Source organism: Ahaetulla prasina, chromosome 1 (genome assembly GCF_028640845.1).
Source record: "Ahaetulla prasina isolate Xishuangbanna chromosome 1, ASM2864084v1, whole genome shotgun sequence".
Lineage (NCBI taxonomy): Eukaryota > Metazoa > Chordata > Lepidosauria > Squamata > Colubridae > Ahaetulla > Ahaetulla prasina.
In genome coordinates, this window is record NC_080539.1 from 64,847,667 (window position 1) to 64,872,476 (window position 24,810).

The window sequence follows — 24,810 nt, forward strand, 5'->3', positions numbered from 1 at the left end:
TCAGATACGTAGACGACACCTTCATAATCTGGCCACACGGGAAAGAAAAACTTGACAACTTCCTCACACACCTCAATAGCCTACACCCCAAAATACAGTTCACCATGGAAACAGAAGTTGACAAGCAACTTCCCTTCCTAGATGTCTTAGTCTACAAGAAACCCAATGGCTCCCTAGGACACACCATCTACCAGAAGAAAACACACACAAACCGCTATCTGCACGCACTCTCACACCACCACCCAGCACAGATCAACTCCGTAGCCAAGACACTCATCTCTAGAACAAAACGCTTAGCTGACGAACAACACCTAAAAACAGAACTACACACTCTCACAAACGTACTAACATCCAATGGCTTCCAGAGAAATAAGATTACCAAACTAATCCAAAAAGAACCCCCCACTAAAATCCAAGACAGAGAACAAGAAAACGGCACAGCCCTCCTCCCATATATAAAAGGCACCACAGACAGAATCAGCAAGATCCTCCACAAACATAACATCAAGACAGCATTCTGCACAAACCAAAAAATATCCACCATCCTAAGAAACCCCAAAGACAAAATTGAGTTAGAAAATCAAGGAGTATATGAAATCCCATGCACCGCCTGCCCCACCACATACATTGGACAAACCAACAGAAGAATAAGTGCATGCATTGAAGAACACAAGAACTCAGTCAAAAAAGAGGAACCAACTTCTTCCCTGGTCCAACACCTTAAAGCCACAGGACACGATATTGACTTTAAAAAGACCAGAACTATCGCCAAAACTGAACACTTTAACAACAGAATAATCAGAGAAGCCATCGAGATAGAAAAACGCCCACACAGCATGAACAAACGAGATGATACCTCCTGCCTACCAGCCATTTGGAAACCCGCCCTTATTGACAAACGAGTCCCTAACACGAGGAATGACACCAGACCCACACTCACGAGTTCCACACAGGATGTCACCACCACACATCCACCCAGAAAGCAGACCCAAACCCACACTGATCAGGAAGCACGACCAAGGACCAGAAACCAGACTGCAGCTGCAACATTAGCCATTTCAAACCCCTCCAATCCATACATGCAGCAGACTGACACCCACTATGAAGATGTAGCACGACCACGAACACGAAGCCAAACAGCAGCAGTGCAGCTCACCAGCTCAAATCCCCCTGCAACTCAGACTAATCTGAGCACAACCAAGCCCCCACCCAAACAGGACACACCCCCAGCCAATCAGAGCACAAAAAAACCCCCATCCAATCAGAGCACAGCCAAGCTCCCACCCAATCAGTTCAAACCCCCACTAGCAGTTAAAAAGGAAGAAACAGCTGCAATCACACATTGCTCCCAGAAGCACGAAGCTGAAGCCTGAAGATGACGAATGAGACTTCATCGAAACGTCGCCAAGACACTTCCGATTTTACGCGGGAGAAAACCCGAATAACCAAAGACCTACATACAAACACCCGCGAAAACCTCAGAAAACATATATATATATGTTATATATATGCTAAACATACACATACACACACATATCACCCAAGTTATCCTTTTTCTTCTGGTTTACACAGACGGATGGATAAGCTCAGGCTCTTTTTAAGGGTGAAACTAGAAAATAAGCAGAATATACCAGAAAAATAATTTTTTTTATGTTAACATCACTAGAACCTAAACCTTCATTTTCTGAATTATTTTCAAATGCAGATCTCTCTCTCTCTCTCTCTCTCTCTCTCTCTCTCTCTCCCTCCCTCCCTCTCCCATCTCCCCATATCTCTTCCTTTCCCTCTCTCTCTGTTTTCTAATTTGTAACATTGAAAATTATACTTTTCCTGTCCCCTAAAAACACATATCTGGGAAAAATACTTGAATATACAACTGAATCATATAATAAAATATTTTGGAAAAATAATTTGAAAGGATTGACTCAGATGTGAATGACATTCATCAGACCAGAAACTGCACTTACTCTAAATGGTAACCAGTGAAATATTTCACAATTTATAGATGTCCAATCAAGAGTACAAGGATATCAGTTAAAAACTTAAAATGCATCCATTTACAAGATAATTGCAGAGTAACCGAGAATTGTTTCAGTAAGAATAAAAGGAATAACTTTAATAAATATTTTATTCAAGGGCCTACAGAATAACTGCGGTTGGGGTCATGGTCTCACCCCACCAATACCTCCAAACCAGAGATAAACTTTTTGGGAAAATCCCATTCAGTAAATAATACCTAATTGTTAGAATTGGGCAAATATCAGGCAATTTTTTTATGAGCTATAGAAAAGAACCATATCACCTGGAAAGCACATGGTTTGTAAGGACAGAATGAATGAATCTCTTGCTGATTTCCCACCATCTTCCAGATATGTTGGAAGAATCAATATTCTACAAACCTGAAGACCCATGGCCTATCAGCTGGGCTAATAGTCAGGTTCTTGTGAACTTTAGAGAGGAAATTGAGTATGAGAACTTTTGTAATTTATCATTCCTTTCTTTAAGGTAACTGTTGGGTTTTAGCAGCTCTGGGTGCTTTGACCCAACAACAACAGTTCCTGAAAAATGTAATTCCTAAAGACCAAGGATTTAATCACACTTATGCAGGGATCTTTCATTTTCAGGTATGTGATGCAAAATGTTGCAGTATCTTTTTCAACTATTCTAAAACCTAGAGCTTGGATGACAGCACGTATTTCTTGTTAGCATTATTAAAGATCAAAAGATTTTTAAATGCAAGTATAACCAAAATTTGGTAAAAATAACCAAAATTATCAGTATATTAATTAAGATGTGTAAAAAGATGCATACAGAAAAATGTTAAGTTGTATACTTATATCAAATGAAGATTTTTTCCCCTACAATAGCTAAAGTATTCACTACAATTGTTTTTAGCCACTGTAGTGTATAAATACTATTCGGCATGCAATAGAATAAGTCATGTCAGATTCTCTACGATAATCAATTCCACATATTATATTTAGTTCTGAATATTATATATGGCTTGCTTTGTAATGCTGATTCCAATATAGATTACAAAATACTCTGCTAGGAAGTGCTTCATGACCAGAACGTCATTGGAAGCAACCTATTCTTATTAAGAAGCAGAATCTATAAATGCTATTTGAAACCATTTTTCACTGCCCGCTTATCAGCAGCTCAATACACCTGGATCTATATTTCTTCCTGCAAGATCAAACTGAAGCAAAGAAAAGCAAGCCCTGACCGTACTCCTCTAAATCAAAAGGTTTTGTCTGTAATATTTTTATATTATCTCTTCAAAGTTGCAGGTAACACAACGTAACTTGCTAATTAGTTTTTGTGCAACTTTGTGACGAATGTCCTTTTAAAATAAAATAAAATGAAGAGATCTACTTACCTATCTACCTTTGTTATATGCTTCCCTGGGACAGTGTTTTCTTTCAAGGTAAGTAATGTTATGCTGAGTGCACAGAAGATACAAGAAAGACTAAACCAAAGGAATTAAAAAGCATGCAATTAGACAAAAGAAGAAATATATAATAGATAAAACTATGCCAACCCTATTTATTATACCTTGATACTTTTTTATCCTTTTAAACCATTCTTGCTTCCACTGTTTCCATACACCATTTATATCTTGCCTTTTATTTTCTAAGCTTCTCACAATTCTCTTTTTCAGTAACTCATCAATTCCTTCCCATCCATAACTTTCTAAATATTAACCTTCTCCCAATCCATTCACTCTTCATATATTTGTTTTACAATTCACTCCTCACTCATTCTCTCTGTATGCCTCTCCAGGGCATCTTAACACATTTCTTACATAATGATAATTCACTTGCCTGTATTGTCCACATTCATTTAGCACCCATTCATTCTTGAACCCATCTCTTCTTCTTTTACCACACATCCCTTAAGTACTCCGTTCCCACTGCATTCAACTTCATAATTCAAAACAAATTATGTTTTTTTTCCTATCTACTTAAACTTGCACTCTCATATAACAAATTTGGCAGAAGCACACCATGACATGTATTTCTTCTTCTTTCAACAGCAGCAACAAAAAGTGTTCCTTGCTATCTCAGCACATAACTATATTACTTTTCTACCAGCATTTGTATTCTTAAAAAGTTCTCCAGCATTTCCTGATATTTATTAAACATTGTATTCAGGTGTATAAAATCTACTTTCATTAGTCTTTACAATTTATGTATAACTTGCAGCAATTTGCTCCATTTCCCCATCAAAGGCAACTGCTTTGTTTTTCGATAAACTAATTTTCAGGCCATTATGCAAGCTAAAGTTTGTTACAGATAATTTGTATTCTCAATCAACAACACACATCATCTGCACACAAAAGCACACATGCAGTCACATCCCCAACTTAAACTCTTCTAATGTCATCACAAGCCTTTCCCATACATTGATTCATAAATACATCTCACTTCCTTGACTTACACCTTGTTCAATGTCGAACAATGCAATAAACATTATTTGCTTTCATGCATAGTGCTTTTAATTCCATATTCACATAAAACCTTCAGGATTGTTTTTACTTGATTATTACTTATTAGATGACAGTATGGCAAGAGCTTCCCCTTCATGTTGCTTTATGACCTTCCAAAGATGTGACCTTTCAAGGGCTTTGTTCTCCATTCTCCCTTGGATCTTTCAAAGCCCCCCATCTAAGCAACCATTCAATGCTGAAATTGATCCTTAATACTTCAGTTTATGTCTTTGTTTTACAGCTATGGAGATTTGTCCCATAGAGCTAGCAAAGTCATGACACACTCCATTAGGCTGCTAATGATGGCAGAAATGGATTCTTTGGTTTGTCCGTAGTGAAGGCTTCCTTTACTCCTTTCTTGAAACAATTCATCAGCTGTACTTGATAGATGAACACCTGTGTCCTCCAGCTGCTTAAGTGGCCAGCAGAATCCCTTTCTTTCATAGGTAAAATAATAGCTTTTAACTATTGAATTTCATTGTAGACACAGTCCATTTTATGATTTGGCAAAAAGAACCAAGCTCATGCTTAATCAATAGTTGTTGAAAATATAATGCTTGTGGAGAATGAAGGTTTTTTTTTTTTAAAAAAAAAGCAATTAATTTCGCACACTATCTTTGTTAGCTAGGCTGTTTGAAAAGTTTATCTCTTAGACTGTTTTAATCAATGAGTCACACAATAATTCTACAATAAATACCCATTACACATCATTCTACTATACAATAGTCCTCCATTTTTATATTTAAATAAGTGATTTATTGCTTTCTGAAAGGAAGTTCTTTGAGAAGGGGTGAAGGCCCTTCTGAGAAGGCCATCCTTAGATGCAGGAGTTTTAGATAACTATCCTCCAGTATTTAGTCTCCCTATTTTGTAATACATAAAATGCCTACTTTGTGAAATTATTGTATAATCTCATACAATTATAGTTTAATTTTTCAGTATGATTATTGAAAACTTATATAGATGGATCAGAAAAATAAAAACTTTCACTCTGTAAAAAGAAGAAAAGGTTCTTTTTTGTTGTTGATGATTTAGAGAAAAGACAAAGTTAGTTCAAAGTTTGGATTTTTTTTTTCTTTGTTGTGAAGAAAAGAGGAAGATAATACTTGGACTAGAGTAGTATTCTAGAGTGTGTATCATTCAGTGAAATCAATTCTATTTGATTCAAGATAGATTAAAACACCCCAATTCATTAGTCCCAGTGTAATTACCTTATAGAATTGGCTGTCAAAAATGTGGAGTTAAGTATAGAAATTTTAAAATGGGATTAGGTGGATTCAGTTATGATCATAACTATAGATTCAGATGCAATATATCTTCTTGCTGGAGATGTAAAAACTGAATCAGCATAGAAGGATTTTATGTTTCATTGATAGTGGTCTTAAAACACCTGGATGTTTGTTTTTAAAAACAGGAGACTAATTTGTAGTCTAATATTGCAAGACTTATTATAATACTTTATTAATCTATGAAATTATTCAGGGCCAAGGCTAGTATTTCCTACCTGGCTGAGGGAAATTGCTCTTGACACTTGCTAAAGCCAGACTGCTGGTTAAGATGTTAGACTGGGAAATCCAGATAAAAGCCTTGATTCACTGAAAACATTAATTTTGTTTTGGAAAATTCATTGGTTATAGATGATCATTATTATTTTCCAGTAATTTGGAAATTAACATGAAGACAGTTTTCATGCAGTGTTCTTGTATAGTATAACATTAGATGATACAAATTTGAATGGTAATTATTCCTAAAAAACTATGTAATGGTCTGAAGAATTTAATTCCTTATATTCCAGCAATTTCCTTCCAAACCTATTTTACCAATTAGAAGGTAAGAAAAGTAGTTTATATGTTTAATTCCCCATTTGTTTCCAAATTAGACAGCCTTAAATGTTATTAATTCAATTGTATAACTAGATATGGATAAACATGTAAAATTAACTTTGTTTCTTTAAGAGACATGTATAAATTTAGAGAAGGGTACTTCTTTTTCTCTCTGTTTCTTTATTGTCTTTCTTTCATTTTGCATATACACTTTTTAAAAAAAATCTCCACTCAATCATGAAACTCCCTGTTAATTTCAAAACACGCATTTTCTCTGAATCAGGTCTCATTCAACAGATTCTTACGGATTTATAATGAAAAGACACTTCCATGAGCACCCCCTTGGCTTCCAAAAGATAGGAAAGAACTCTAGTAATAATTATTTTAAAAATTAATTTTATGATGTGCTATCATTAAAAAAAAAAACCCCTGTTCATCTAAAATTACATGTCTTTCTTTTGTTTTGTAGTTCTGGTATTTTGGAAACTGGGTTGATGTGGTGATAGACGACCGACTGCCTTTCATTGATGGAAATTACTTATCTGTTCATCCCAGGAGCAAGAATGAATTCTGGCCATCTCTGCTTGAGAAAGCTTATGCCAAGTAAATATTTCCAAAAGCTGCTTCTATTTCAAGTTTTTTTTTTTTTTAATTAAAAAAGTTTTACAACAATTAAATTTTTCCCCCTCCCCCCTCCCTCCTAAACCCCCCTCCCCCCCCCGGACTTCCCGGAGCAAACACAAGGTATAGTTCCTTAAACAAAACAGTCATACATTAAACTTTTTAAAATCTAACACAATTATAATCTTTCTCTCTCACATAACCTGACTTCTTCCATTAAAATCAAAATAACATCCTTCATTCAAAAGCAATCCAAATTTCTTAATCCGATATCTATTTTGAATATAATCAATCCAGTTCTTCCATTCATTTAAATATTTTTCTTGAGTACTGTCTTTCAAGAATGCTGAGATTTTAGCCATCTCAGCCAAATTGGAAACTTTCAATATCCATTCTTCTATTGTGGGTAATTCTTTTTTCTTCCAATATTGTCCAATCAACAGTCGTGCTGCTGTTATTAAGTTCAAAATCAACTTAGTCTCAATCACTGTACAGTCCGTTGTTATTCCCAAAAGGAAAAATTGTGGTAGGAACTTTATCTTCTTCTTCAGAACATTCTGCATAATCCACCAGATTCTTATCCAGAAAGACTTAATTTTCTTACAAGTCCACCATACATGAAAATATGTAGCATCATCACAATTACATCTCCAACATTTCGCTTGCATATCTGGATACATACTTCTATTTCAAGTTTTGCTTACATGTCTCACCACTGTCATCTGCTTAGCCAGGATAGCAGACAGTTATTCCATGATTTGTACCAGAGGTGGGTTTCAGTAGTTTCTGACCAGTTCTGGAGAACTGGTAGCAGAAATTTTGAGTAGTTCAGAGAACCAGTAAATGCTACCTCTGACTGGCCCCGCCTCTCTCTATTCTCTGCCTCCAAGTCCCAGCTGATCGGGAGGAAATGGGGATTTTGCAGTAACCTTCCCCTAGAGTGGGGAAGGAATGGAGATTTTACAGTATCCTTCCCCTGCCATGCCCACCAAGCCACACCCACAGAACCGGTAGTAAAAAAATTTGAAACCCACCACTGATTTGTACGTAACAAACATATTGCCAAGAGATCATTCTTATTCAAAAGGTAGATACACATATTTTGTAGGTCTTCGTTCACAGTCATTTAATAGTACAATCTCCTACCCAGGTTTCAATGTATAGATATCTTTAACAGATTCTGCATGAAAAAAAATCATGAGGCCACCAATGGGGGGAAAAAAGAGTTACCTTCCTGTTTCATTTAAAACTCATATGCTTACAGGTAGTCCTTGACTTATGACCATAACTGAGCCCAAAATTTATGTTGCTAAGCAAGACAGTTGTTAAGTGAATTTTGCTCGATTTTACAACTTTTCTTGCCACAGTTGTTAGGTGAACCACTGCTTAGTTGTTAAGTTAGTAAAACAATTGTTAATTGAATCTGGCTTCCCCACTGACTTTGCTGGTCAGAAGGTTTGCAAAAGGTGTTCACATGACTCTGGAACACTGCAACCATCGTAAATATGAGTCAGTTGCCCAGTGTCTGAATTTTGATTACATGACCATGGAAGTGCTGCAATGTGAAAAGTGGTCATAAGTCACTTTTTTCAGTGCATTTGTAACTTTGAACGGTCCCTAAATGAACAGTTGGAAGACCACCTGTACTAGTCCTTGAAGAAGCAATAGTACAATATTAGTAACTTTTTAGATTAAGGTCTCATATGGTAATCCTTGACTTACAGCCAGAATTGAGCCCCAAATTTCTCTTGCTAGGTGATATATTTAAGCGAGTTTTGCCCCATTTTACAACTTTTCTTGCCACAGTTGTTAAATGAATCACTATAGTTGGTCAGGTAGTAACATGGTTGTTAAGTGAATTTGGCTTCCCCATTGACTTTGCTTATCAGAAGGTTGCAAAATCCACCCTACCAAATCTAGCAGAGAAAGTATGCTCTGAATCCTTCCTATTGGTTGGTTAACATAACATAACATAATAACAGAGTTGGAAAGGACCTTGGAGGTCTTCTAGTCCAACCCCCTGCTGAGGCAGGAAACCCTACACCATTTCAGACAAATGGCTATCCAACATTTTCTTTAAAATTTCCAGTGTTGGTGCATTCACAACCTCTGCAGGCAAGTTGTTCCACTGTTCTAATTGTCAGGAAATTTCTCCTTAGTTCTAAGTTGCTTCTCTCCTTGATTAGTTTCCACCCATTGCTTCTTGTTCTACCCTCAGGTGCTTTGGAGAATAGTTTGACTCCCTCTTCTTTGTGGCAACCCCTGAGATATTGGAGCACTGCTATCATGTCTCCCCTAGTCCTTCTTTTCATTAAACTAGGCATACCGAGTTCCTGCAACCGTTCTTCATATGTTTTAGCCTCCAGTCCCCTAATCATCTTTGTTGCTCTTCTCTGCACTCTTTCTAGAGTCTCAACATCTTTTTTACATCGTGGTGACCAAAATTGAATGCAATATTCCAAGTGTGGCCTTACCAAGGCATTATAAAGTGGTATTAACACTTCACGTGCTCTTGATTCTATCCCTCTGCTTATGCAGCCCAGAACTGTGTTGGTTGCACATGAGCAGCTGCTGCTCATATCTAAATGGTTGTCCACTAGGACTAGGACTCTGGTTCCCGGAGTCATGTCTTTTTGGTGGCAGTGCCTGCCCTGTGCAACAGCATTCCCCTGGAAATGGCCCCAGCCCTGTTAGACTCTCACAAGGTTAGTGAGTTCTGTTATTGTTGATATGATTGACCAATCTTTAAGACCAATCCAAAGTCAGGTTACTTAGCTATAAAGATAGGAGTCCAATGAATTCCTACTTAATTGCCTCTGAAGATGCCAGCCATGGCTGCCAGCGAAACGTGAGGAAATCTGTTGTGTAAACAATGGTGAATAAACCCTGAACACAGCCCAAAGATATCAGAACTGGAAATACTTATAAAGAATTAAGATAACATTAGGACATATTTAAAATTGCTATTGAAAATATAACACAGAGATAGAACAAAATAAAAATTATATGATCAAATGAATGCAAAACTTTTAGAGAAGTAATAACAGTGACACAGGAAAAACTATGGGGCAAAAAATCATGAAGTTTATTCCAAGCTACAGTTTGAAGGCAAATTGGAACAAAATCTTATACAGATGATATATAATGAATGATTACCAAAGTGGAAAAATCATTCAACAATAAATATTGGAAATGCCACAATAAGAAAGGAATATTTTAACATATGTCATCGGAAGAACTGGAAAAAGTACACCAAAACATTCAGAAAATTCTGAAAATAAAATTAGAATTTAGACCGTAGATATTTTTATTATGTATGTATGTTCCCATAAAAACATAAATGGAAAGCATCATAATTTATTAAGATATTGTACATGCCTAACAGCAGCAAGAAGCAATCTGGCACAACACTGGAAAAAAAAGAAACCTTACCAAGAAACCTTGTAGCATTTATTCTAATTTTTGTATGCCACGCAGAGCCATTTTCATGAGATGGGCAGCCAAATAAATAGCTAACTAAGGCAATCTATGCAAATTTACAACCATTGCTAGTAACTTTTCTGGCAATCAAGCAAAGCAATAGTGATAGACTTTTGTTATTGTTTCTTTTCATGCATCATTAATTCCAGAGGCTGGGAAACAAACTTTTATATTCAAAAAGTTTTTATTAGTCAAAAAAGGTTTATACAAATACATTTCAGGTATGGTAAATTTTCATTTTTCTTATCTAAAATAAGAATTTTACTCAAATTTTTTAACACATACAACAGCCATATGGCAAGCAGGTGACACGAAGTAGCTAAGTTTACAAATTTTAAATACGTAATAAAGAAGAGTCAAGAATAAACAGAATATCGTACAAAGGAGAGTAAGGAAAACCAACACAATCCCAAATATCTTTATCACTTCCTAGTTTTAGATCTCAGAACTCTGGGTTCAGCCTGACCCAACTCCAGGCCGCAACAGCGGCAGCCGCTCCTCCCCATGATCTATAACCTCCTTCTTCAATTCCTGGGTCATCTGATTCCAGGAGGGCTTTGTGTTCCTCCACATAGGCCGTAGCCTCCGCAATTGTACTGATTTTTTCGTAATGCCTCCCGAAAATCATCAATCCTCTGGCATCAGCCATCTGAAGCCCACTCCTTCTGGTACAATTTGCTTGACAAAAATAATATTTCTTTCTTTTTCACGTACCTGTCTGGGAATCTGCCTCAGAATGGCTATCTCCTGCCCCTGTAAATCAGTGCCCCACTCCTATGTTTTCTAAGAATTTCATCTCTCGTCTCTCTTCTCACAAATTTGACATGAACCTCTCTGGGAACTGCATGCGTGCGTGCATATTGTAATTAACTCTATAAACTCGATCCACATCCCAATTCATGAAATCCACACCTCTCCCAAGAAATTCTCCCAACAATTTAGTCACAACATCTCTCAAGTCTTCTTGGTCCACTTCTTCCAAATTTTGAAACCTAAGAAAATAAGACATTTTATCCATCTGTAGTCCAAGCACAGCATTGCCTGTCGCTCCTCTCTTTTCTGCACTGCCCGCATCTCGCCTCCAACCCTTCCACTTTCTGCTTGTTTTCTGCTGAAACTTGTTGAGTATCCTTTAAATCCTTTTGGATAGTCACAATTTCTGCTCTTATTTCATCCAATTTCTTGACCATATTAGATAACTTTTCCAAAATTCTCTCCATCTCTCCAGCAGTTGGTCTCTGACCTTTGCCATTAAGGAAAAAAAAATACAAAATCCTCAGGCAGGCACAGTATCCTTGTAATTTCCTCCGGATCCACCAGGGGCACTCACAGGAGCAACGAGTCCAGAGTACAGTTAGTCAACCAGGAAGTCAAGGGAAGTGATGTCATCAAAATTCTCATAGTGAAGGCGGAAGCTGGACGCCACCACTGTTCCCCAGAAGGAGGGGGCCTCAAACCTTCCCTCCTAAATTTCTCCATCACCTCTTCTCCAGAGCTCCACAAAACCGTAATCTTCTTATTTTAAGTTCTCCTCTCTCCAGAATAACTCGTGCTCCTTCCAACCGCAGGGGAGAAAACCCCCGCACTGGAGCACTCCACCACATTTACCGATATTCCTTCCCTTCTCCTCCTCAATTCTTCTCCGTGCCCTGTTCACCACCAGGCTGCTGCAGTTATAAATCCAATGCCCCGTGTCATCAAGCACAGCGCCCAGGCGACGACCAAAATAATGGCCGCGGCCTGTGGCCTCCAAACCCCGCCAAGCCTAGGACGCGCCAGCTTCGGTCCCCACAGGCCTGTAGATGGGCTGGGGGAGCCCCGGCGAGCCGGCCCTCCGGCAGGTGTCCTTTTCGGAACACCTGGCCCCTGAGGGCCTCGGCGGCGGCCGGATTCGGGCGCTGGAGGCAGGAGAAGCCTTCCAGACGTCCGTTGCCGCTGGATACCGGAAGTCGTCTCGCTGGGAAACAAACTTTGTGTAAGTGGACTTTAAACTTCCTTAAATTGCATTGCAGCCCTGTGTAGATTTATATAGAATACAATGCAAATCAGTTACAAAGTTGGTGGGGTCATTGTTGGGATCAATACCAAAAATACCAAACTTTCACTGGGTGAAAGTATTGAACCAGTACTAAGCAGGATTGGACTTTTTTAGTAATTGCATGGGAAACCTCCAGGAAATTGTCAGGATTTAGAACAGACCATTGTGGGAAAAGAACAATCTGGAGGAAGGCAAAAAAATGACATGGCTATATCTGCATAGTCATCAAAAGTCAAGGTCCACTTACTCTATTATCTTTTTCTCGAAATGTACACATATATTTTGACTCCATCTGACATTTGCTTTTTCTAACCACACTTTTCTGTACATCAGCACCAGTGTGTATTTTCTGTTGTTACCGTATATACTCGAATATGTTTATCCGAGATAGCCGAGGTCCCAATTACCCCAAAAACTGGGGTAAACTGGGACTCTATGAGGAGGGAAATGAGGCAGCTACCGTTAGGAAAGCCTCCTCCTCAGCCGAGAAGGCTGGCTCCCCACCCCGCCTCTCACTGCACCGCAGGGCTTCCGCTAATGCAAAAGCCCGCCAAGTTTGCACCATCCGTATAATGTGAAAAAGAAGGAAAAAAAAACTGAGATAAGTCAGATATACTCAAGTATAAGTTTAGGACGCTCAGCACAAAACGTTGAAAAACTCGGCTTATACTCGAGTATATACGGTAACTAGTGTGCAGTTTCAACTAGAATTAGTTCAGATCATTTTAAGTGAACACGGCGTTAATCAAATGTCAGTTGAATTGTCTGTCCCCAAAGGACAATTTCAAAAAAATAAGACAGGGAAAGCAATTAAAAAAGTTTCAACAATTTTAGTTACTTTACTTTGCTTTACAATTTTAGTCCCTCCAAATGGATTATCTGGAGGGGAAGGGAGGGAGGGAGGGAGGGAGAGAGAGAGAGAGAGAGAGAGAGAGAGAGAGAGAGACTAAATTAATTGATTGTGTGCTACTGTCAACTTTTAGTGACACTTCTAGAGAAAAATTTAAGTGTCACTAAAGTGACAGTTTGTAAAGTGTTACAAAGGTTGGTTCTTCAGGTCTAATTTGCTTCTCTGGCTCCATTTCTCTTGTTCCTAGTCAACCTCTGCTCCTTCCTCCCAACTATTTCAGCATTAGAGACTTCTCCAGAGAGCTACATCTTCACATAATATGCCCAAAATTTTATAATTAGAGCCCAGTCATTTCTGCTTTGAGTGAGACCTCTAGATTGATTTGTTTTATGACCCATTTGATGGCTGTTCATGGTATTTTTAGGAGTCTTTTTCAGACTTCAAATATGTTAATGCTCTTCTATCCTATTTCTTCAAAGTCTAAAATGTTATAAATTGATGTTTAATTTTTTATTTCTCAAGTTTATAGTTGGAATCATACATTTTTCCAACTGTTTATATTTGATTTTCTCTAGCTGCTATTTTTTAATACTTTAATATTAAATAAGAATATGTTATCTTTTTATTCTATTTTTTACATTCGGTATTATGTACAGAATATTTAAAAATATATAATTTTTATTAAAGAGTTTGAAAAAGAAAATAAAAACTAATACAAACATACAAAGTAAAGAAGAAAAGATATAGGAGACGACTTCCGGTATCCAGCAGCAACGGACGTCTGGAAGGCTTCTCCTGCCTCCAGCGCCCGAATCCGGCCGCCGCCGAGGCCCTCAGGGGCCAGGTGTTCCGAAAAGGACACCTGCCGCACGGACGGCTCGCCAGGGGTCTCCCAGCCGACATACAGGACTGTGGGGACCGATGCTGGCGCGTCCTAGGCTCGGCGGGGTTCGGAGGCCACAGGCCGCGCCATTATTTTGGTCGCCGCTGTGCGCCCGTGACACCGGGCATTGATTTATAACTGCAGCAGCCTGGTGGTGAACAGGGCACGGAGAAGAATTGAGGAGGAGAAGGAAGGAATATCGGTAAACGTGAGTGGAGTGCTCCGGAGTGCGGGGGTTTTCTCCCTGCGGTTGGAAGGAGCACGAGTTATTCTGGAGAGAGGAGAACTTAAAATAAGAAGATTACCGGTTTTGTGGAGCTCTGGAGAGAAGAGGTGATGGAGAAATTTAGGAGGGAAGGTTTGAGGCCCTCCTTCTGGGGAACAGTGGTGGCGTCCAGCTTCCGCCTTCACTATGAGAATTTTGATGACATCACTTCCCTTCGGCTTCCTGGTTGACTAACTGTACTCTGGACTCGTTGCTCCTGTGAGTGCCCCCTGGTGGATCCGGAGGAAATTACAAGGATACTGTGCCTGCCTGAGGATTTTGTATTTTTTTTTTCCTTAATGGCAAAAGGTCAGAGACCAACTGCTGGAGAGATGGAGAGAATTTTGGAAAAGTTATCTAATATGGACAAGAAATTGATGAAATAAGAGCAGAAATTGTGACTATCCAAAAGGATTTAAAGGATACTCAACAAGTTTCAGCAGAAAACAAGCAGAAAGTGGAAGGTTTGAGGGTGAGATGCGGGCAGTGCAGAAAGAGAGGAGACGACAGGCAATGCTGTGCTTGGACAACAGATGGATAAAATGTCTTATTCCCTTAGGTTTCAAAATTTGGAAGAAGTGGACCAAGAAGACTTGAGAGATGTTGTGACTAAATTGTTGGGAGAATTTCTTGGGAGAGGTGTTGATTTCATGAATTGGGATGTGGATCGAGTTTATAGAGTTAATTGCAATATGCACGCACGCATGCAGTTCCCAGAGAGGTTCATGTCAAATTTGTGAGAAGAGAGACGAGAGATGAAATTTTAGAAAACATAGGAGTGGGGCACTGATTTACAGGGGCAGGGAGATAGCCATTCTGAGGCAGATTCCCAGACAGGTACGTGAAAAAGAAAGAAATATTATTTTTGTCAAGCAAATTGTACCAGAAGGAGTGGGCTTCAGATGGCTGATGCCAGAGGGATTGATGATTTTCCGGGAGGGCATTACGAAAAAAATCAGTACAATTGCGGAGGCTACGGCCTATGTGGAGGAACACAAAGCCTTCCTGGAATCAGATGACCCAGGAATTGAAGAAGGGGAGGTTATAGATCATGGGGCTGAAGCGGCTGCCGCTGTTGCGGCCCTGGAGTTGGGTCAGGCTGAACCCAGAGTTCTGAGATCCAAAACTAGGAAGTGATAAAGATATTTGGGATTGTGTTGGTTTTCCTTATTCTCTTTTGTACGATATTCTGTTTATTCTTGACTCTTCTTTATTACGTATTTAAAATTTGCAAACTTAGCTACTTCGTGTCACCTGCTTGCCTTATGGCTGTTGTATGTGTTAAAAAATTTGAGTAAAATTCTTATTTTAGATAAGAAAAATGAAAATTTACCATACCTGATATGTACTTGTATAAACCTTTTTTGACTAATAAAAACTTTTTGAATATAAAAAAAAAAAAAAGAAGAAGAAAAGATATAGAAAGAAAGCAAAGGGAAAGCAAAAAATACAAGAAAAGAAGAAATAAAAGGAAAATGCTAGGTTGGGAACATTAGTTTTAAATAAAATAAACCATGGATTTCCATTTTTTAAAATTCAGGATGAAGCTATGATTATGTTCTTACTTTTATTAAATGGCATATGTTACTATTGTAATGAACACTGATTCCTCTTTTTTTTCTTTTGCATTAATAAATACAAGCTCAAAATAAAATAAAAACTTGAAACATGCTTTTCGGTATTTGGTATGCCACTATCTAATGAACAGTCAATGATGTGAGCGAAATAAAAATGGAGCAAAGAATAAACGCTTAGGCTATGCTTAATTTTATTCTAATTTTCCTGTTTACTTATCTGTGGCAGATCCCCTTCCAACAGAGAAAATGTTTTTAACTTTAGGTTGTAACCAAGGGTGTTGTTTTATCTTTCAGGATGTGATGCATTATGTAGTTGTTGCATGCAGCATTAAACAATGTATAAAGGCTTATCTGGGGATGAAGATTTGTAAGAAAAGAAAACAACAGGGAAGTTTTTAAAAGTATTTTGAGTTATTTTGAGAGTCTGACAAATATAGACCAGAAGAAAATCTTTCTATAGCTTTTTCTTGTAGAATACTTTTTCTGAAGCTCATCTTTATGTATCATCTCAACCCAGCTTTACTTTTGAGTTTGCCCTTCTTGGAAGACTGGGAAAGTTTCCAACCTTTCGGAGCCCACTATCTTCTGTGCTAGAGGCTCCTTGCACTTAACCTATTCAAAAAATGGAACCATAATATTCTTGTACCATCTGAAACTTTGAGGTCACTTTTCATTCAGATTAATAGAAAGTGGGAGGCAACACCTGCTACCTTGCAGAGTCTGTCATAATGTGCTCCACAATAGCTCTAGAAAGTAAACCCAGCACAAGATGGACTTGCTCTCATTTTCTCTGGGTAACTATATTGTATGATGACCACAAGCATTCTTCAGTTCTCTTAATTGCATATGAGGTATTGAACCTATTCCAGAACATGGAGGCTAGATGGATAGATACCGTATATACTCGAATATAAGCTGATCCGAGTATAAGCCGAGGTCCCCAATTTTACCCCAAAAAACTGGGGTAAACTGGGGACTCGAGTATAAGCCGAGGGAGGGAAATGAGGCAGCTACCGGTCAGGGAAAGCCTCCCTCCCTCAGCCGAGAAGGCTGGCGGCTCCCCGCCCGCCTCTCACTGCACCGCAGGGCTTCCCGCTAATGCAAAAGCCCGCCAAGTTTGCACCATCCGTATAATGTGAAAAAGAAGAAAAAAAACTGAGTATAAGCCAGAGATATACTATATGTTTAGGACGTTTTCAGCACAAAAAACATGCTGAAAAACTCGGCTTATACTCGAGTATATACGGTATGTATTAATTCATTTATGTGAAGGAAGGAAGGAAGGAAGGAAGGAAGGAAGGAAGGAAGGAAGGAAGGAAGGAAGGAAGGAAGGAAGGAAGGAGATGGATTAGAATCAAGGAGAGATTTACTGTTTGTGTTGAATTGAGAAATGAGATAAATCTAAAACAATGAACTGTTAACAAATATACAGTATAATGCGTTTACTGACTTTTAATTGACAAAGTAAGAAAAAAGATTATCTAGCCCAAGGGTGTCAAACTCACGACCTGCAGGCCAGATGCGTCATCTGTTGGCCCCACCCTTGCCCGGTTTAGCGAAGGGAGAAAAAAGTCCCGATACATCACATGACACTGCTGTGATGATGCGAGTTTGACACCCCTGATCTAGCCTATTAGGTAAATCAAAAATGACAATATAATATAAAAATTCTTTCAGTTTAAAGCTGTGTTTCTATTTCTAGTCTGACTTAACAGGACACACTATGGTGCTAGAAAGAAAATTTACTATTAACTTGTCTGAACTTCTCTAACCATCAATTTTCTTTTATATTTTTATACATATAACATTCTGAGCTGTTTCACTTTTGCTGCCTACCCTGAATGTCTTCCCTTTCCTTCTAGATTGCGTGGTTCTTATGAGAAGTTGCATTACGGTTTTATCTCAGAAGCTTTCGTGGATCTCACAGGTGGGGTCCAGTTGACATTCAATCTTAGAAGCCCTACTGATCCTTTGTATGAAATAATGAAAAGTGCTGCTTTGTCAGACTGTCTCATGGCATGCAGCACTCCTCCAATGGTAAGTTAGAAGTTAGCTTTACAGAGATTGGTATCCTGCTGTTCAGAAGAGATTCTCAGAACATTTTCTCTAAAATTACTAGAAAAAATCCTTTAGATATCAAAACAACAACCATGATAATGTATAATTTTGATGGAAGGTTCTTGGAAAATTAAAAAAAGAAATGATGCATGTGGGACACAAAGGGAGAAATAGGGACGAAGGGAAGGAAGGAGGAAAAGGGAGGAAGAAACTCTCTACACCCTTACTGGCCTATGCTGTTTCCCCATATGCCATCCCTGGCTCACACCATTGTCCATCCACCATCTCAACCCATGCTACTCCCCTTGCATACTATTCCTAGCTCACATGGCACCTCTAATGAACTCCCAAACTCCCCAGCTGCCTTTCTGACCTCTGTTGCTTTCCCATATGCCCTACCCAACTCACTCGGTACCTCTCATACACCTATATACCCTTTCTGACCCACAGAGCCCAACCATGCATCCTCCCTGACCATGCACACACCCAGAAACCAGTCCAACCCACATGTGCATCCCTATGCACCCTTTCCAATCTGCACCCCACTGCATCCCCTCATTTCCTTCCCTAATTGGCAGCAGCCATTTACTTGTCTATGGCCTTGGATTTGCAACTTCCTGATAGCTTCCTGCTTGACTTTCTTCCTGAAAGCTTTCCACAATGCTCTGGGAGGTAGGAAGGAAGGAAGGAAGGAAGGAAGGAAGGAAGGAAGGAAGGAAGGAAGGAAGGAAGGAAGGAAGGAAGGACTTCCAGTGCTCCCTTCCAGATTCCCACAAGGAAAATCAATGGGGAAGTCGGCGGGAAGTTGAAAGCCACTCTTGTGCCCACTCCTTTTTTGCCCACCTGTGGTCATTCTGTTACTCTTTTTAGTTAAGGAATATTTCAGTTATGATGATGCAGCAGGGCATGGGTTGCCTTGGAATCTCAATTGGCATTCTCCCTTCCATGTTTAAAATCCTAAAGAGTTGGTCAGAATGCTATTTTTTCTTGTTTCAAAACTGCTTCCAGTAGTGTAAGTTGGATGTAGTAATACAGATGGCAGATATAAGGAGAGTGGTTTGAATAAGAACATTCCTTAGGACTTAATTTGGTCTCAATAACATCCCTGCAGCTTAAGTCAGATCATATAGGGTCCTTTACATACCTACTTGCTCATTTACTTACTTCCTATATTTGATTCTGTTCTTCGATTAACTATTGTTTCCCAAAATAGCTCATTTCAATTTAAAAAGAAGTTTAAATTCTAAAGCCAGTTCACAACTACCAGTAAAAAGGCATAAAAGGATGGGGAATAGAGGGAAAAAGAAGAAGAGGAAATTCAATTATTCAAGTTGACTGTCAGCGTTCCAGAAAAAAAAAACCCTCTCCAAGTAAAACTCCGAAGCACACATCTTTCAAAGTTCTTTTACTAGGATAGGTAAACTGGCACATCTGGGAAAATCTGAATCTGAGAGATCTGGGTTTTCCCTCAGTAAATCAAAAACCCCAAAACCATCCCCTGACTCCTCTGCCAATCACATGCTCCAATTGCTAACTGTCCCATCTCGAGACATCACTCCGACCACTCCTTCTCCAGATGCAGCACTGGTCTGACCTTGACTGGCAGGAAGAATGTTATTATGTCTAATGGCAACCCCTCTACTAAATCCCCCCTCCTACTTTCCCACAGATGAGAAAGTGGCAGCACGGAAGCTTCCGGTCTAATATGGCTTCCAAAGCTGACATTGACATTTATAAGATGCCATTTAGTAGCTAGTTTGGGATGAATGATTTTACTTTACTGGTGTTTTACTTAAATAGGAATTTGTGGAATTGGATTCCCTATCCACTACTGAATCTACAATCATCTTCTTCTTCTTCTTCTTCTTCTTCTTCTTCTTCTTCTTCTTCTTCTTCTTCTTCTTCTTCTTCTTCTTCTTCTTCTTCTTCTTCTTCTTCTTCTTCTTCTTCTTCTTCTTCTTCTTCTTCTTCTTCTTCTTCTTCTTCTTCTTCCATTTTCTAAATGTAGATTAACCACCCATAATAGAGATATAAATTAACTTCAAATTTCGTAAGAAAGAATTTGGAATATTCAGTTCCAACAGAATCTGTTATGGAATTGCCAAGACTGAGAGCCAGTTTGGTCTAGTGCAGTGACCGAGTGCCCAGCCCAAAGCACACGGGCCCAAACCCCATGATAAATGTGTGCATCACCCACGCATGCATGTGTGGCCCCCCACATGCCTCCCACCCCCGCACATCCCCATATAGTCTCCCCACATGTGCCCCGCCCCCTGTGCATGTGCGGCAGAGACTTGAAGACCAGCTGGCTGGCAGGAGGCATGCAGGCATGCACAGAGGAGCTAAACTGGGGTGACGGCTCGTGTGTGCCATCAGAGAGGGTGCTGCGTGCCACCTCTGGCATGCGTGCCATAGGTTCACCATCATGGGTCTAATGGTTAAGAGACCAGGCTAGAAATTGGGAGACTCTGATACCTTAGTCACGAAAGCCATCATCACTGGAGGTTTTTAAGAAGAAACTGGACATTCATTTGTCTGAAATGGGGTCTCTTGTTTGAGCAGGACTAGAAGACCTCAACGGTCCCTTCCAGCTCTATTCTGATTGATTGATTGATTGATTGATTGATTGACTTTGGGCCAGTCATTCTTTCTTAGCTCAACCCATCTCACAGGATTGTTGTGGGGAAAACAGGAGGAGGAAGAAGTATTGTGAGTGTTTGCTACCTTGAGTGATTTGTAAAAATAATAAAGGCTGGAAACAAACAAACAAACACAGCACAGCTAGCATTTATCATCTCATGCTACCAAAAAAACCCTGACGCATAAGGTTGCTAAGAAATGTTTTTCTAGCTTTCTTTAAAACTTCAAAAAAAAAAAACTGGCATTCAGTCGCAGAAAGATTTCAACATCTTACCCTCTATTTCTTGGTCATTTCATAGAGCACCAGAGAAAATCCAATGCCTATATATACAGAGCCCAGTGCTACTATAAACTCACCACACTTATTAAAGGTTAAATAAAGCTGGAAGGGTCTTTGATCAGCTTATATATTTTCTGAAATACAATTCCCATCTGCCTCTGCTAACTCTCAGTAATAATGTACTATTTGGGCTTAAGCAGACTTTCTTAGGAACAAAAATGAGATCCAGAAATTTACTCTGCTAAAGGGAAAGTAGATCATCCTTTATCAAAAGGAGAAGAGGCAAATTAAAATGCATATGCCTTCTAGTGTTCTTAAGTAAACTTCTTCTGTTGCTTTAAAAATAGGGAGCTTATCAAACACAGCAGGTGGCAAGTCAAAGCTATTCAGCTGATTTAGCTCAATTATGCTTATGTCATAAGTGCTACATGTCCTAAGGGAAGGGCACCCATAATTTTAGTGGGGGCTGTGCACCCATTAAGCACCCATAATTTTAGTGGTGGCTGTGCATCTCCCATGAAAAAAGATCCAGATTTTTATGCCCATCAAAAAACGGTAAATGCAAACCTGTGGATTTTGCTCCATTACTTGTTGCCATTATGATGTGTGTGTGTGTGTGTGTGTGTGTGTGTGTGTGTGTGTGTGTATGTGTGCACGCGCTTAACTCCATTTCAAGGCCATTGAGCCAGTGTTGCCTGAAGACATTCCTGAGGTCATGTGGTTGTTACCTTCCTACTGAAGTGGGATCTATTTATCTACTCACATTTGCATGATTTTGAACTACTAGGTGGGCAGAAGCTAGAGTGAAGACAGGAACTCACTCCATTGAACTTGGGTTTCCAGCTTTTCAGCCAACAAGCCCAGTGTCTTAACTGCTGAGCCACTGCACCATCAAAATAAAACTATCCAGTTATTTGTTGGACTAAATGTAAATGTTTTAGAGACAGTAAAACTGTTTTGTACTCTTTCAGAAAAAACCAGGTAGCCAAGTATTGGAGAATGGAATTGTGCAGCAACATGTCTATGCTGTTATAGATGCCACAGAGGTAAAATAAATAAATCTCTCCTTTCACCATTGTCTTATCTTCTAACTGGCAACTGTCCTACTGGGTTTTTGTTTTTGATTTTTGGTCCTTTTTTTTGTCGATACATTGCTTTATAAACCAGAAGGCAATATTCCTTTCCACACAGTGATTTTACCACTTCAGTCCTGCTTTCCAAAAAGTACTCCCAAAAACTTTTTGTTGGAGTAAAAAATGAATGATTAATTTAGTCAAGTTTATAGTCGGCCAATGCCCTGTTTTCAAGCAAAGGATTAAGAACGCTAAGCCCGTAGTTAATATTTATTGTCTAAGCCAATGGTACTAAAAGATAACTCGCTACTGAAAAGAAACCCCAGCAAGTTTTAAAGAGGCTAACAGAATGTAAATGAATGAAGACATAAGTAGGCTCATTCCATGGAGATAATTTAATTTGAAACTATCATAAGCAAATTGATTGTGTTCAATGCAGTGAGAACTAGTAAGCTGCTTAGGGTTCATTCTTAATGTCAGAAGATTTCAAGGGTTGGAAACCACAGAGTAGAAATGACATTCTATAACCTAAGTAGATATTTTAAGGATGCTAGTGTGACCTCACAGGACTGATGATTGATCTGATACAAGGCAGAACCACCTTGCTCAAGGACAAGCTGCCAAAAGAATGGAGTTGCCACAGCAACACTCAAATCTATAGCTGCAGGTGATTTTGATGAGGATGCACAAGATTTTCTGAAAAGAACATGACAGATGCTCCTTTAAGGTATTAATTTAATGAGTCATTGGCCAACTGCCAGCTTCTGCACTTTCATTTAAATGCCTGCATAGGGGCCCAAGAAAGATTCTTCATTCTGTTTGTTGAGAAGGCATCAATATTCATGTAATTCAACTGCCAGGAATCAAGCAGTTGTATCAGACAATAACAAAAAATCTCCCGCCATATCTCCTTTTTTCTATGTGAAGAAAGGGATGCATTCTTATTACCATTACCATCATTGTCATCACCATCATCATCTAACCCTGTGGTATAAGTCAGAGCAATTTCTGTTGGCTTTCTAGGCACCAAGAAAACTATTCTTCAGCCAAAGCCAATGTAAAATGCATCCTGCAATTCAACTGCAAGAAAAAGCAAAAGCTCTGAACTTTACTTCAAGTACAACACAAAAAGTGGGGCAGTCAAGTTGCAGGACCCAGAGATACTTAGGAGGGACAGAAAATGGGGTTCTTCATTATTTTCTGCAGAGGGTGTAGTAGAGTAGCATCAGTGCACCATTTCTGAAACCTTCCCTGTTAAACATGCTCATAATGTCCACATATGCAGTATGTAAGTTTGTTGAGATGCAGCTAAAGAGAGCGAGCAAAAAAATAAAATAAAAACCTATTTGTGCTGAGTCTTAGAATGACATCATCCCTACAAAAATCTCTGAATAACAGGCTGTTTCTCTGGTGAAATGAAACAATTGCCAACTATAGATAAGAACGTTGAATATTTTTGTAGATTGCTTTTCAACGATTGTCTGATAGCACATGATAGTTCATGCATGATGCTGAAGTTAAGCATGGCTAAATCTAGACGAGGGGTCTCCAACCTTAGCAACTTTAAGACTTGTGGACTTCAACTCCCAGAGTTGAGTCAGCTTTGCTGGCTGAGGATCTCTAGGAGTTGAAGACCACAAGTCTTCTTGATTTCCATTCCATTCCAGAATTTTTAAAAATGAGTGTAAATATATGAGTTTAGCCCTAAAAATGGCTGCTGCTCTAAAATGGCATGCTATTTTCGCCCTTTCAACTTCCATGCAAACAGCCTATATTTGGTTCTATAGATGTGTAATCTCATAGTAAATACACACGTATTCATATTCATACACACACACATATTCAGTAGAAAATTCATCTGCATTTAAAACATCTCTCTTTCATTTTCTGGGAACAAGGACCATACTTTTGTGTAATAAAAGACAGAGGGGACAGCAAGAACGATTGAATGTAATTTAAGTTTTCCAGAAAATCTGCTGCCAAAGCCTTAAAAGTCCTTTTCTATTTGATAGAAAACTTAATAGAATTATACCTTCCTTAAAGGATAATAAAACCACATCCAGTGACAACCACCCAAGAAATGTGGGTTATGCTACATAGCTCAAGCTCAAGCTCAGCTTTGCAGTTTACATTGAAACGGAGGGTCAGAAATTTGGAATAGGATGAAGAAGTCATTTACTCAGGCTTATTCGTCCAAAGCACAAGCTTTTGCCTTCCCCAAATATTAATATCATCTTCTCCAGAGTAGATCAATTTAGCCAGAAGAAATAATCCAACAATTGTGAAAGAAAGCAAAGGAGTTATTGCAGTTAAGAGGATCACGATGAGGTTAGTGTTCATCCCACCAGAGACATAATTTCTGATGCTAATATCCACAATGACAAGAGAAGAGGCCTTGAAAGACAGCGACTTTATCTAATCCTCTGGTTTTCCTCACATCAGTAGCAGCAAGCCTACCCCTTAATATGAGGTACAGAATTGATCTGGCTTTCTGCAGAGGAAGAGAAGGGCACAGTGGAGACAACAGCTGTTGACATCCATTGTCTTGCAAATATCTTGATCTAGAGTTAAGCAGCCAAATACATTATGAAGACATTTCTCTTTGAAGGCCAGCTCCATTTCTGAAGGAGCCTTTCACAATGTAACTTCTACTGGGTTTCTTCCTAGACCTGTGGATAATGGGTCATGGAAAAAAGAGTACCACATTAGATGACTGTGAGATGTATTTTGTGA

At 39.0% G+C, this 24,810-nt stretch overlaps 1 protein-coding gene across 1 annotated transcript in view; it reads left to right on the forward strand.

Annotated features, from left to right (window-relative positions):
- LOC131198755 (calpain-13-like) overlaps positions 1–24,810 on the forward strand; it is a 144,653-nt gene that overhangs the window by 44,978 nt on the left and 74,865 nt on the right. Inside the window, exons 4-7 of the mRNA XM_058184201.1 lie at positions 2,506–2,624; positions 6,782–6,915; positions 17,889–18,063; positions 21,976–22,050. Coding sequence (XP_058040184.1) covers positions 2,506–2,624; positions 6,782–6,915; positions 17,889–18,063; positions 21,976–22,050 — 503 coding nt within the window. The remainder of the gene's footprint in view (positions 1–2,505; positions 2,625–6,781; positions 6,916–17,888; positions 18,064–21,975; positions 22,051–24,810) is intronic.